The sequence below is a fragment of the Rhinopithecus bieti genome, unplaced genomic scaffold (genome assembly GCF_001698545.2).
Source record: "Rhinopithecus bieti isolate Rb0 unplaced genomic scaffold, ASM169854v2 scaffold_1017, whole genome shotgun sequence".
NCBI lineage: Eukaryota > Metazoa > Chordata > Mammalia > Primates > Cercopithecidae > Rhinopithecus > Rhinopithecus bieti.
The window spans coordinates 6051773-6066077 of NW_016803657.1; the positions used below are offsets into that span (position 1 = coordinate 6051773).

The 14305-nt window shown below is 49.8% G+C and overlaps 1 protein-coding gene across 7 annotated transcripts in view; it reads left to right on the forward strand.

Annotated features, from left to right (window-relative positions):
• Window positions 1-14305, forward strand: part of SDK1 (sidekick cell adhesion molecule 1) — a 954524-nt gene that overhangs the window by 921568 nt on the left and 18651 nt on the right. For 5 of the 7 annotated variants that reach the window (XM_017894742.1, XM_017894733.1, XM_017894760.1 and 2 more), the window contains 3 exons: window positions 636-779; window positions 5112-5232; window positions 8958-9087. In XM_017894742.1, coding sequence (XP_017750231.1) covers window positions 636-779; window positions 5112-5232; window positions 8958-9087 — 395 coding nt within the window. The remainder of the gene's footprint in view (window positions 1-635; window positions 780-5111; window positions 5233-8957; window positions 9088-14305) is intronic. The other 2 variants (XM_017894750.1, XM_017894771.1) reach the window with 1 other exon arrangement.

Consider the following 14305-nt stretch of genomic DNA (forward strand, 5'->3'; position numbering starts at 1 on the left):
CTCCTGAGTAGCTGGGACCACAGGTGTGCCACTACACCTAGCTAATATTTTAAATGTTTTGTAGAGAAAGGGGCCTTGCTATGTTGCCCAGGCTGGTCTTGAACTCCTGGGCTTAAGCAATCCTCCCACCTCAGCCTTCCACAGTGCTGGGACTTCAGGCACACACCTCTGTGCCTGGCTGTTTTTTTTGTTTTGTGTTTGTTTTGTGTTTTTGTTTGTTTTAGAGATGGGATCTCGCTACATAGCACCGGATTAGGCAGTGTTTTAAAACAGATGAAATTAGGAGAAAGCAAGCAGGAAGAGCAGTTTTAATGAGCAAGGTCAGGGCAAGGGCAAAGATACTGAAGTCTCCAGGGCAGGGGGCAGCTTGGAGGACAGAGGAGCCCTGAGCCTGATTCCACAGAAAAGGTGGCAAATGGGAGCTGCTGAATTCCCAAAGCCTGCTGAGGACCATGGGAGCCTCCTGAGCTTGTCCCATGGGAAAAGTCCACCGGCCCAGCTGGACAATGGTTTCGTCTCACCTGTAACCAGGAGTTATCCACCCCAGCCTTCCCTGCCGCCCACCTGGCTCATGGGAGGTGACTGCAGCTGGAGTGTCTGCCCCACATCACTGTGTGTCCGTATCTTTTCCGCAGCTCAAGTGGAAGCCCCGTTCTACGAGGAGTGGTGGTTCCTCCTGGTGATGGCTCTGTCCAGCCTGATCGTCATCCTGCTGGTGGTGTTCGCCCTCGTCCTGCACGGGCAGAATAAGAAGTACAAGAACTGCAGCACAGGTGCAGGTCCGGCCCCTTCCTTGCATGTCCCACGGTGCTACTCAGCCAAAACACAACGTTCATTCTCTCGTGGATCTGCTGGGCCAGTGTCCGCTTTTCCATTTCATTTGCCTGTAGGTGCTGAGGGAGATGCAATAGGTTTTCTTTCTGGGGGCAGCCAGGCACAGCCCAGCGAGCGCTCTACGCCTTGGGACCCAGATGCTGACCCTGGCTGCCCTCAGATTAGTTGTGTCTTGGATAAGGGCGTATGAGTCATCCAGCCTCAGAGATACCCACTCTGTACCTTTGTTCAAATGCAATTGCTTTTTTTTTTTTTTTTTTTTTTTTGAGACAGTCTCACTCTGTCACCCAAGTTGGAGTGCAGTGGCACAATCTCGGCTCACAGCAACCTTCGTCTCCAGGATTCAAGAGATTCTCCTGCCTCAGCCTCCTGAGGAGCTGGGATTATAGGCATCCGCCACCACGTCCAGCTAATTTTTGTATTTGTAGTAGAGACAGGGTTTCGCCATGTTGGCCAGGCTTGTCTCGATCTCCTGACCTCAGGTGATCTGCCCTCCTCAGCCTCCCAAAGTGTTGGGACTACAGATGTGAGCCACCACGCCCAGCCTAATCACATGTTTTAATACTATTAGAAAGTCAGGTGTGTCTGGGCACAGTGGCTTATGCCTATAATCCTAGCACTTTGGGAGGCTGAGGGTGAGGATCACCTGGGCCTGGGAGATCCAGGTAACAGTAAGCTGTGATCACACCACTGTACTCAGCCTGGGCAACAAAGCAAGATCCTGTCTCTTTTTTTTTTTTTTAATTTGAGACAGAGTTTCGCTCTTGTTGCCCAGGCTGGAATGCAGTGGCCCAATCTCGGCTCACCGCAACCTCCTCCTTCCAGGTTCAAGCAATTCTCCTGCCTCAGCCTCCCCAATAGCTGGGATTACAGGCATGCACCTCCACGCCTGGCTAATTCTGTATTTTTAGTAGAAATGGGGTTTCGCTATGGTGGTCAGGCTGGCCTCGAACTCCTGACCTCAGGTGATCCAACCACCTCGGCCTCCTGAAGTACTGGGATTACAGGCGTGAGCCGCCGTACCCTGCTGAGATCCCGTCTCTTATTAAAAAAAAAAGTATAAAGTGTTAAACAGGTGGCATATTGTACTATGCAATATTATAAACACAGTGACTGGGGCACACCTCAGATGTTGATGTTTTGCTGTGGCTCACAGACTGTCACGGAAGCATCTCCATGGCATAGCTCTTCTCACCCACTGCAGCTTGAACCTCGCCTGTGTCTGTGGCCCACCTCTGAGCCCTCTGAGGCCCGAGTCACTACTGTGTTTCCAGCAGAAGCTCCACGCCAGGCATAGAGCAGGCATTCAGTTAATAAGCATTTATTGCTGAATGAAGAGAAAGGAACAAATGAACGTAGGGTAAAGCCAGCCACAGAGAGCACAGACCTTGTGACTCCATTTACATGAAGGCCAGGAACAGCCACAGTGAATGGAAGTTTCCAGAAGGCAGAATCGTGTTTGCCTATTGGTGGAGAGGTATAAACAGGGAAGATGCATGAGAACGCCTCACAGGTGCTAAACATGCTCTGTCTCTCCACGTGGACGGCGGTTACATTCACAATCATAAAGCATCATTCTGGACACTTAAGATTAGCATAGCTTATGCATTTGATTATCCTCAATTTTAAAAACCTCATCATTATCAATGAGGCCACTTCTCTAGATAACCAGAATGTAAGTGAGTGCTAGACCGCAGCCCGTTTTTTGTTTCTTAAATAGAGACAGGGTTTCTCTTTTTTTTTTTTTTTTTTTGAGACGGAGTCTCGCTCTGTCACCCGGGCTGGAGTGCAGTGGCCGGATCTCAGCTCACTGTAAGCTCCGCCTCCCGGGTTTACGCCATTCTCCTGCCTCAGCCTCCCGAGTAGCTGGTACTACAGGCGCCCGCCACCTCGCCCGGCTAGTTTTGTTTTGTATTTTTTTAGTAGAGACGGGGTTTCACCGTGTTAGCCAGGATGGTCTCGATCTCCTGACCTCGTGATCCGCCTGTCTCGGCCTCCCAAAGTGCTGGGATTACAGGCTTGAGCCACCGCTCCCATCCTAAGACAGGGTTTCACCATGTTGGCCAGGCTGGTCTCGAACTCCAGGGCTCAAGTGATCCTCCCACCTCAGCCTCCCAAAGTGCTGGGATTACAGGAGTGAGCCACGCACGGCACCTGGCCTATGGCCTGTTTTGATCCCACGGAGCATCTACCAGAGCTGTAGCTGAGCCCAACCACATGATCACTTCTATGATATTGCCACAACCACTGGGCCAGACCTCCTCCTGAGCCCAGCACATCTGTTGGAGGTTTTCCCATCGACTGGGTCTTCTCTTTTTGGAAAGGCAGATCCCTGATGAGCTATTCTTAAAAAAAAGGAGCCGGCTACATTAGCCCTGTTGGCCAAGGAGCTGGGCAGAGTAGGTTCCTGACCCCGGCCACAAGTCCTACCGTCCTTGTGCCAAAGGGGTTTAAAAAAACCAGGCACCTAAAATGCCTCCCTGTTTGCTTCTATAATGTTAAGCAATTCATCCCTCAAAGAAAGGATTTATTTTTTTCTGTATAAATTCACTTCTAACAAGTGTTCGTAAATCAGATTTTATTCCTGTGGGATTTACAATGTATGAATGGAGTGTCATTTTCCCGAGTTAATGCTATTACAGAATCCTGTGTCTGGTGCATAGAAAATCTCCCTGCTTTTCACTCTCCTCCTCCATCTGGAAAACAGACTTGAAAACGCAGATCTGACCTGCAGCTTCCCATGCTCAGCCGCACCCTGGAGTATTAACTTAACATCATAATTGAAGCCTGGAAAAAATAATACTTATCTGCCAGAATGTCTCCCGTCCTGCTCAGGAGACATTGCAAAACTTAAACCTCTACGGTGACAGCCTCACTCGACACCCCTTCCTGCGTGCGTTCCTTATCCTCCCATCCTCATCTGAATTCCTTTCTGATCTCGGTTTCTACCTGCTCACCTCTCGTCATCCCAAATCCCCTCTCCCAGGCAAGCCCATCTTTAATTTTCTGCTCTGTGTTCTTCCGTTACACACAGAGCATTAAGGTTTAAGGCAGATCAAAGGGGGGCCAGGTCCCAGCAGAGAGGAGACTCTTGGGGTTTAGAAATGCCAACACACTTAGCAAATACCTGCCAAGCCCCTGGTATGTGGGTAGGTGCTGTCCTGGGGGCTGGCAGGGCACCGGGGAGCATGATGGACTTAAGGCTGTACCTCAAAGAGCAAATATGTACATAGGCGTGAGAAACGGAAGTCACTTTATGTGGTCAGGGAGGTCCTCTCTGGTCTCAGGGCATTTGAACTGTGATCTGCAGGAAGGGGTAAGAAGCCCAGGAAATATTGGAAGAAGGAGCTTCCAGCAAGAAGGAGAGCCCCGAGAGAGAACCCCACGTTAGAGAGGGGCTGAGGGCTGGAAGATGACGTGGGGTTTGGCAGGGTGGACAGACCAGGCCAAGCTTGGGGAAGGCTCAGAGGCCTTGGACTTTCCTGCAGAATGAGATGGGAAAATCTAGTGGAATTTTTTTTTTATGTTGTTTAGTTTTTCAAAACTTTATTCATTTGATCTGTTAATATATTTTAGAATATGTTTTGCTATATATTTGTAAATTTACTCTTTTTTAAAGTGTACGGCTCGGTGGTGAATGCACAGATATGTGCAGTCGTGACCACAGTCAATTCTAGAACGTTTGTATCACCTCAAAAGGAAGCCCTGTACCCTTTCTTTAGCCGTCACACTCCCATACATTTATTTCTACTTCCTGTTTTGCTAAATGATTGTGAATTTTTATTTTGGAATTTATTACATATTTAATTTCCCTGACTTTTAAAAAGCTTATGCATTCTTGGCCAGGTACAGTGGCCCACACCTGCAATCCCAGCACTTTGAGAGGCCGAGTCGGAAGGATTGCTTGAGGCCAGGAGTTCGAAACCAGCCTGGGCAATGTAGTGAGACCCCATCTCTACCAAAACAACAAAAAAAAGTCAAAAATGTTTATGCATTCTGAGTCTATTTTCATAAAACAGTGGCAAGCATACTGGTATTTTGGGATCAGGCAGAACAAACACTGAGATGTTAATATTGTCACTTGGCTCCAACATTGCGATCAATACCTAGCTTTTCTCCCTAGCTCAGCCCTCAGAGGGGCTGAAGCAGGTGTCCCCGACTCTGGGCTCTGCGTGCAGCAGGACTCAGGAGCTGCCTCACTGGCCATCTCTGGCTCAGTGCGGCTGCAGTGACCACACCAGTAACTTGTCTGTTCTCACTCTCCTGCTGGGCTTTAGGAAAGGGAATCTCCACCATGGAGGAGTCTGTGACCCGGGACAATGGAGGATTTGCTGCCCTGGAGCTCAGCAGCCGCCACCTCAATGTCAAGAGCACCTTCTCCAAGAAGAATGGGACCAGGTAGGGAGGCAGCGTTGTGCCGCGCCCACCCAGAGATCTGAGCTGCCAGGGTTGGGATGACAGCCCACGCCCACGGGCACCTCCCGCATCCCGCCCTCTGGTTCCACGAAGCAAAACCTAACCCACCCCAAACCACCTGGGGCAGCCCTGAGTCTAGGTGGGACGGGGTCAGCAGAGCAGCTGGAAGTATTTTCAGGGCATCTCTGGAGATTTAGAAAGAGGGCCTCAGGTGTGTGGGAAGAGCCTGGAACACCCAGGGGCTGCCAGGCTGGCCTTCCGTATCAGCCGCAGGTACCTTGGATCCGGGCGTTCCTAGTTCACAGAGGTGTCATCTGGGCTGCCACAGGCCCAACTGGGTGTCCTTGCAAGCAAGCCTGGTGCTTGTTGCTGATTTCATTGTTCTGTGTATTCCAAAGTTTTCCCGTGCCGATACACATCGCCATTCCATACACGGATGTGAGTGCAGGCAAGAAGGATTTTCACCACCAAAGCCTCCTTAGCTTATAAACCTTTTCCTAAATCCAGCAGGAAGCAGGGTTTCCCAAACAAGAGAGGGGATGACCTGGGTTTGCCTTTTTGATGTGCGAGCGCCATCCTCTGATTTGAGTACCCTTGACCAAGGAGAAGAGCCAGGATTGGGGAGGGGTCTTGAGTGTCTGGAAGGAAAAATCCAAACACCTGAGGATGCTTCCTAGAGAACAGACACCTTGGGGCCTTCCCGGGGTGCCCCAGCCTCGGGGTGGAGACGGGTCCTCTCCCTCAACCAGACACCTTAGATTACACTCAGTTGCGAGGGCGTGGAAATGACACGTCATCCAGACCCAGACAGACCCCAGGGTTTCCTCTTCCCTTTATTGTTTACAAAGCTGCAGGGGCCAGCAGTGCCTGGAGATTCCCTGGGCCACCCCCCCCCCCTCCACTGAGTTTGGAAATCTCAGATCACTCGGATGGTGCCAAGGCACGGGCAGGCCTTTTCCCAGCCACTGACGCTCTGCCAGCCCCACAGGTGCCAGTCCAAAGCACCGCAGGCTGCCACCCCACGAGGCCTTCCCTAGGGCTGGAGGTGGATGCTGGTAGTGACATCTGGTCACACCTTTCATTTCTTTTGTCTACTGGGAGGCAAGTTTTTCCTGCCATGTAATAGAAACATGAAAAAGCAACCACGTGTAGTTTCGAGGCCAAGAGGAACTTGTCACAGAGAATTTTAAAATATTACGTGCCCTTCTCCCTTGCTATAAATCTGTCTTATTCTGAGTTCTGAGAAGAGACACACAGCCTTGAAGCACATTGCCCAAGAATAGACAGTCGTTCAGTTTGTGAAGTCCATCTGCTTCCTAGGAAAGAGAAACATCATTTGATGATGAGGTTGGAGGTGCTCAGCCCACAAAGACCCAAGGACAAAATAAAATTAAGATGGAAAAGAAAATGGACCCTTCCCTTAGGTTTTTAAATAAGCCATCACCTTTTCAGTCCTAGCAATAGGACCCTGTATTTGTCTGTCCTCATACTGCTAATAAAGACATACCCAAGACTGGGTAATTTATAAAGGAAAGAGATTTAATGGACTCACAGTTCCACATGGCTGGGGAGATCTCACAATCATGGCAGAAGGCAAGGAGGAGCAAAGTCAAGTCTTACATGGCAGCAGGCAAAGAGAGAGCTTATGTAGGGGAACTCCCCTTTATAAAACCATCAGATCGTGTGAGACTTATTCACTCTCACAAGAACAGCGTGGGAAAAACCTGCCCCCCATGATTCCAGTACCTCCCACCAGGTCCCTCCCACGACACATGGGAATGATGGGAGCCACAACTTGAGATGAGATTTGGGTGGGGACACAGCCAAACCATATCAGACCCCAAATGTGATTGAAGGAAAGGATTCTGTGCTGAGAGGGGAAGTGTCTGGGCAGGGACACCTGAGATTGGTCCCGTAGCATCATCCCCCAAATATCTTAGAAATACAGGCACGGTTGATTTATGTCTCCCCAGTGCACGTCTGTGCTTCCAATTTCTTTGTGGGGAAGACACCATTTTAGCTCCTTAGATAAAAAGATTTACCCAGATGTTTAGATAAGAAATGGCATCTTTCCCAAAGTAAATTACCTTTGAGATAGAGAAAGGCCCTTGGGCCTTCACTGGGCCTTTCCAGGAGAAACTGAGGCACACCCTGGGGGAGACAACACCCATGGCACAAAACCAGAGGTCTCCATCCCCTCTAGCCTTCCCAGCAGAGTCTCCACCCAAGGCCCAGTTTCCTGGCCTATAGCCTCTCCTTGCTTGGTCACCCAAGGTTACTTCTCCCATTGAGGGATGAGAAGACACTCCCTATGCAGCCATCATTCAGCTCTGCGCTCACTCCTCGCAGCATGCTGGAGGTCCTGGATGTGGTCCCCTTGAGTGCACAGCTGCCTGTCTAACTGCACACAGGCTGCTCTCACTATCAAGTCCCTGCACACCCTTCGGAGGACTAAGAAACACTCAATCCTGCCTGACTTGAAAACTCAGCAATGTTGTACTCAGAGTTTTTCCCCAAGTTCTAAGTTCTCCATCTGAAAAATAGAAGCTGGACTTTTACTCAGTTCAGCTAGTCTCCAGGAAGTAGGGAGCTGAAGAGGGTACTCATTTTCTGTTGCTTGCATGACAAATGACTGCAAGTTTAGCAGCTTAAACCAACACCTATTTAGCACCACACGGTCTCCCTTGGGCAGGTGTATGGGCACAGTTCAGCTAGTTCCTCTGCTCAGGGCCTTGCATGGGTATAATCCAGGTGTAGATGGGCTCTGGAGGCTCAACTGGGCAAGAATCCTCTTCCAAGCTCATTCAGCCTGCTGGCAGCATGCATTTCCTTGTGGCTGCATGATCAAGGGCCCCAGCCGCTTCTTGGCCCTCCTCTGGAGGCCGCCCTCATGTTCTTAAGGCCACTCATGGTCCTCTGCCATGGGGTCCTCTCCAGAGGCTGTTCACAACATGCTGTTTGCTTCTGCGAGGCCAGCAAGAGCATCTCTGTCTCCAGTCTGCCAAGATGGGGTCCCTATAACGTCATGTGATCATGGGCATGATAGGAGTAGCTGTCCTTCACCCATTCCATTTAACGTAACCCAGACTTCAGTCTGCCATGTTCCAATGATTAGAAGCATGTCACAGGCCCTTCCCATACTCACAGGATGGGATGATGGGGGTGGGGGCAGTGATGGAGCCATCTGAGAATTCCACCAGCCAGAGAGAATGAATACTGTCCCACCAGACAGGGAGACCAGGCCTGGTGCAAACTTCTCCAATTCCCTCTCATCTGTAGGAGACAATTCCCACTCCTTAGCGTGGCAGATCAGACCTTTCCTCATGACTCCATCCTCACCTCTCTCCACCACACTCTCCTGCCTGCATCTGGCAAGCACCCAAGCTCCCCAGCCTCCTATCTGTCCCGACCTCAGGGTGCTCTTTGTACGTGAGTGTCTCACTGCTCCTCCTGGCACAGACCAACTCTTCCCTCATGCCTGCAGGCCTAGCACAGTCTCCACAACTGACAGGCACCGGTACACAGAGGCTGTTGACTCACCAGATAGCCAGTGCTCAGAATTTTTTGCATTAGTTGCCAGAGTGATGTTAAAGGCTGTAGGCTTCCTCTTAGTCCAATGCAGTAAAGGCCAGATGCCAGGTGAGGAGGCCTCCGGGGGAGGGCATCTTTTGCCCAGAGGGTAATTGCATCATGGGTACTCATCCCAGGTCCCCACCCCGGCCGAGCCCCGGCGGCCTGCACTACTCAGACGAGGACATCTGCAACAAGTACAACGGCGCCGTGCTGACCGAGAGCGTGAGCCTCAAGGAGAAGTCGGCGGACGCGTCAGAATCCGAGGTCAGTGTGGGCACCTACTTCCGGGCAGTGATCGTCAGCTCCTACTTCTGCAGTGAGACTTCTGCCTCCTCAGGCTGTCTTGTCCTATTTGAGTCTCACAGCATCCCCACAGGCAGAGCCAAGGACAAAAGCCTTCATTTTGCAGATGGAAAAACATGAGAGAGCCCAAGTTCCACCCCATGGCCTGCTCTGGGCCCCACAGAGCTCACAACAGCCTCAAGCAGTCTAGACACTCCAAGGCTGATTCATGGAGGAGCAGGTTCTGATTCCCAAGTCCGGGAGACGGCAGTGAGAGATAGGCAGGGCTGGCGCCCTCTGTGAGGGGTTCCTTGCAGAGCAGAGTGTGGGTGTTGCCTGGGTGCCAGCAGGCTGAGTGTCGGATGGTCGCATTCACGTGCTCCATCTCATGTAGTCCCAGGGGAAATTGGGCCTAGACCACCTCCTACGGATGGAGCCAGCGGGACTCACGGAAGATCAGTAACTTGCCCCGTTGTGGACTCCTGCCCCGGAAGCCCATTCTCTCTCCATTTCACTTTCAGAGATAAACATAGGTTGCCATAAAACTTGGTGGTCTCTAGACCCCAGTTAGAGTGGCAGCGGGTCTGATCCTGCAGGGCGGATAGAAAATGTGACCCCTTCACCAGATAGGAGCTTCCTGCTCACCCCTAGACATTCACTTCCCCCGACACCCTGCCAGCCTCCCACCCTGCCCAGGGAGCTCCTGTTCTAGCTCCCTCGCTTGTGCTAAAGAAGAGGGATTTGCTCACGGCAGTTCTGGGTCACGTATCGGGCTCAGGGTGAGCCCAGACTTGGGATGGGTTCCTCTCCTCACCGAGCGGCTGGACCAGGGAGATGGCTTCCCCGAGGGAGCGTCAGCCTCCATGCTCTCCCTCCCCGACCCCAGGGCCTACCCGCCTCAGGCCTCCCCTGCGCCTGGGTGTGCAACAGTTCAGACGTGGAGTGTATTTCCTGTGTGAGGTCCTGTGCGGTGTCACCCAAAGAGACTTCAAGCAGCAAGGCAGCCATGAGGGGGCTCCAAGCAGGGGGCTCGACACACCTTCCGTACAGGTGCACCATCTCCGTTTCTCATAGGCACCAGCAAAAACAGCTGAAGCAGCGATTGGAGAGGTGGTCCTATCGGTCCTGAACTTTTTTCTTTCGGATATGCCGGGCCTGGTGAGGGGTGAAAACCACCAACCATTTGCTGTACACGTAGGCCTGCCCCGCCTCCTGGCACTCAGGTTCTAAATCAATATTTAATCTAAGTAAGTCTCACCTTCATTTTAACCTGAATTCAGGCCTTATTGAGCCCCGGGGCTCTATCAAATGGCTTCTTTTCAATTGTGGGTTGTAGAGGAACTCCCGTTGGGAAGGGCCAGCAGGTGGGTGTGGCGAGGCCGGCTCTGCTTTGCTTCCCGTGTTCTGTTTACAGAGGACGCCGGGTTCGCTGTCGGCACCGTAGCCCTGGGCTTGGCAGAAACAGCAGGCAGCAAAGCAGATGCTCGGAAAGGGACATTTGTCTGAAACTGAGGGGCTGTCAAGTGAAATCCTGCAAAACTGACTTGCCTTTTTGTGATAAGGAAAAAGCTTATCAGAAGCTCACTGCATGTACGAAAGCAGCACTTTGCGCAGAGCAGGGCAGCCTTCAAGCAGGACAGTCTGTGTCAGTAAAGAGGCACATCTCACAGCGCCAGCCTCGGGCCTGTCCCTGCTGCCACTGTGGGCTGCTGCTCTTTGGAGAATCCAGACACCGTGGGGTGTCATAGCTGTGGGTGGTTCCTACGCACTGAGCACTCGCTGCTGTGTTTCCAGCGCTCGCTGTGGGCCTGCCCCAGGGTGAACGTGCACTCCTTTGCCGCCCACCCCAGCCTCAGGAGGTGGGGCAGTCTCCTTATTGGTCAGAGGCTGAGGTTGTCCAGCAGGCAGCTGTTGAAGCTGACACCCAGCCAGACCCCCGTGTCTCCAGAGCTCAGTGTACCCCTAACCTCCCCATCGGTCTCCTCCAGCCCCACACAAGAAGAGGGGGAGGGAGGCATCCAGGGATGGTGTGTCCTAGAGCAGGCAGGCAGGATTGGATCCATGAACTCTGAATTATTTGTTCCTAAAAGCATTTTCAGCATGGGCTAATGGAACGCATTTGGTCTGTTTCTCCCCGCAATGTGTGTGGCGTGTTTGGAGATTTAACATCAGCAAATGTTTATGGAAGATTATTGAACATACCCATGAACTGAGCTAAGCATACACATTCATGCAGGCATGCATACATACGTACATGTACACACATGTGCACACACATACCTACACACCTGAATACATGCCAACACATGCATATGCACATGCATACCTAAATACAACACACACACCTAAATATACATGCACACATGTACACATGCACACACATATACCTATACACCTGAATATATGCACACATGCATACATACATGCATACCTAAATACACACAACACACACACCTAAATACACACATGCAAACATATGTACACATACATGCATACACACACATACCTACACACCTGAATATATGCACACACATGCATACACACATGCATACCTAAATACAACACACATCTAAATACACATGCACACATATGTATACATATGCACATGCACACACATATACCTATACATGTGAATATATGCACACACGCATACACATGCATACCTAAATACAACACACCTGAATACGTGCACACATATGTACACATACATGCGCACACATACATATACCTACACACCTGAATACATGCTCACACATGCATACCTAAATATAACACACACCTAAATACACATGCACACATATGTACACATACACACATGCACACCCATATACCTGTACACCTGAATATATGCACACAAGCATACACGCATACATACCTAAACATAACACACACACCTAAATACACACATACACACATATGTACACATACACACATGCACACACACACCTGCACACCTGAATATATGCACACACATGCATACACACATGTATACCTAAATACAACACACACCTAAATACACATGCACACATACGTGCACATACACACATGCACACACATACATATACCAACATACCTGAATACATGCTCACACATGCATACACACATGCATACCTAAATACAACACACACCTAAATACACACATGCACACATATGTACACATACACACATGCACACACATACATATACCAACATACCTGAATACATGCTCACACATGCATACACACATGCATACCTAAATACAACACACATCTAAATACACACATGCACACATATGTACACATACACACATGCACACACATACATATACCAACATACCTGAATACATGCTCACACATGCATACACACATGCATACCTAAATACAACACACATACCTAAATACACATGCACACATGAATATATAACCACACATAGATGCGCATACATACATATAACTACATACTGAATACATGCACACATATACATGCACACATGTAAACACACATGCACATACCTAAATATGTACATACAAAAAATGCATGTACACACATACATTATATACACATACTTACATATGCCTACATACCTAAACACATGCACACAGGCACACACCACACACATACTGCATGCTTATGCACATATATACACAGGCATACATACCTAAATACAAGTACAAACACATGCACACTATACACACATACACATATATACATGCATGCATAACGCACTTATACATACCTAAATACACACATGCACACACATACACTCCTGCCCATATGCACACACACATACACATCTAAATACAAACACAGAGAGGTGGCATGATGGAGGGAGGTGAGTGTGGGGAGGGAGGCAGGTGAGTGTGGAGAGTGGGGAGGTGTGGGGAGGGAGGGAGGTGAGTGTGGGGAGAAGGGTGAGAAGGGAGGAGAGCAGGACCTGAAACCCACACTAAATGGAATTCTGCACAGAGAGTGTTATCATCCTTATGTAATAGGCAGAAAGCCGAGGCTGAGTTTTTGAATGTCTTCCCTGAGACGCACACTGATGAGCTGGACTGGGGAGGCAGACCTCAGCATCTAACTGGAAATCCCATCTTCCCACCAGTCCTGCTCTCAGAGCTAAGTCTCAGGCAGCGTGGCTGGGAGGCCAGGGGTCCTGCTCTCAGAGTGAAGTCTCAGGCAGTGTGGCCGAGGTGGCGAGAGGCCCAGGAGCCAGGCCACGCTGCTCCCATGTGGCAAGCTCTGGGCTGGAGGAAAGCGTTCCTGCAAATGCACCTCATGGTTCCTAGTGCCTTTTGGGTGTCAGGCTGCTTCTGGAAACTGATGAAAGGTACAGACATGCTCTCCATCTACATACAGGCAGAATTTCACCTAGGAGCTGGGAAGGCTCCCGGGAAGTCTCTCACAAACCCCACCACCTACCGTCCCACAGAGTCCCAGTTACGAATCCCCACACCTGGACCATCCTGTGCCCCCGAGGATCTTGGGCGGATAAAGCGTGGCCTCCCTTGTCTGTAGAGCTCTTTGCTGTGTAACCTTGCTGCATCCTGCTTTTGAAGCTTATGAATTTGGGGGATTTGAAGGCACTCCATATTCATGGGATCCCAACAGAGGGAACTGGGGACTTAGATCATTTGGGAAGTGCCAGCTCACGTAACGTTCACTTTGAACAACTATTTGAAACAGCTGGATTGAGACATAATTCACATGTCATACAATTCACCCATTTGAAGTACACAATTCAGTGGGTTTTAGTACGTTCACAGAGTTGTGCAGCCATCACCACAGTCAATTTTAGAACATTTCCATCAGCCCCCAAAACACCCTGTACCGATTAGCAGTCACTTCCCAATCTCCCCAAACCACCCACATACACCTGCAGCCAACCCCGGCTCTTGGCAACCACTAAGCTACTTTCCACCTCTCTAGGTGTGCCTATGTGGACATTTCATCTAAATAAATCATGCAGTATGGTGTCTTTTGTGACTGGCTTCTTTCACTTAGCATGATGATTTCAATGCATTTGAACCACTTTTACTAAGTAATCAATTTGTATGTTTCATCAGTTCTCTTTTGCAATGTTTTAAAGTCTGACTTCAGAACTTCTCGCTTCATAGGAAACAAACATGTTGTATTTTCCTTGACATATTTGCCCATATGGTTTCTTGGAACAAAAGTGTATTTTTCTGTTTTGTTTTGGTTTTGATTTTTTTCTTTTTTTTTT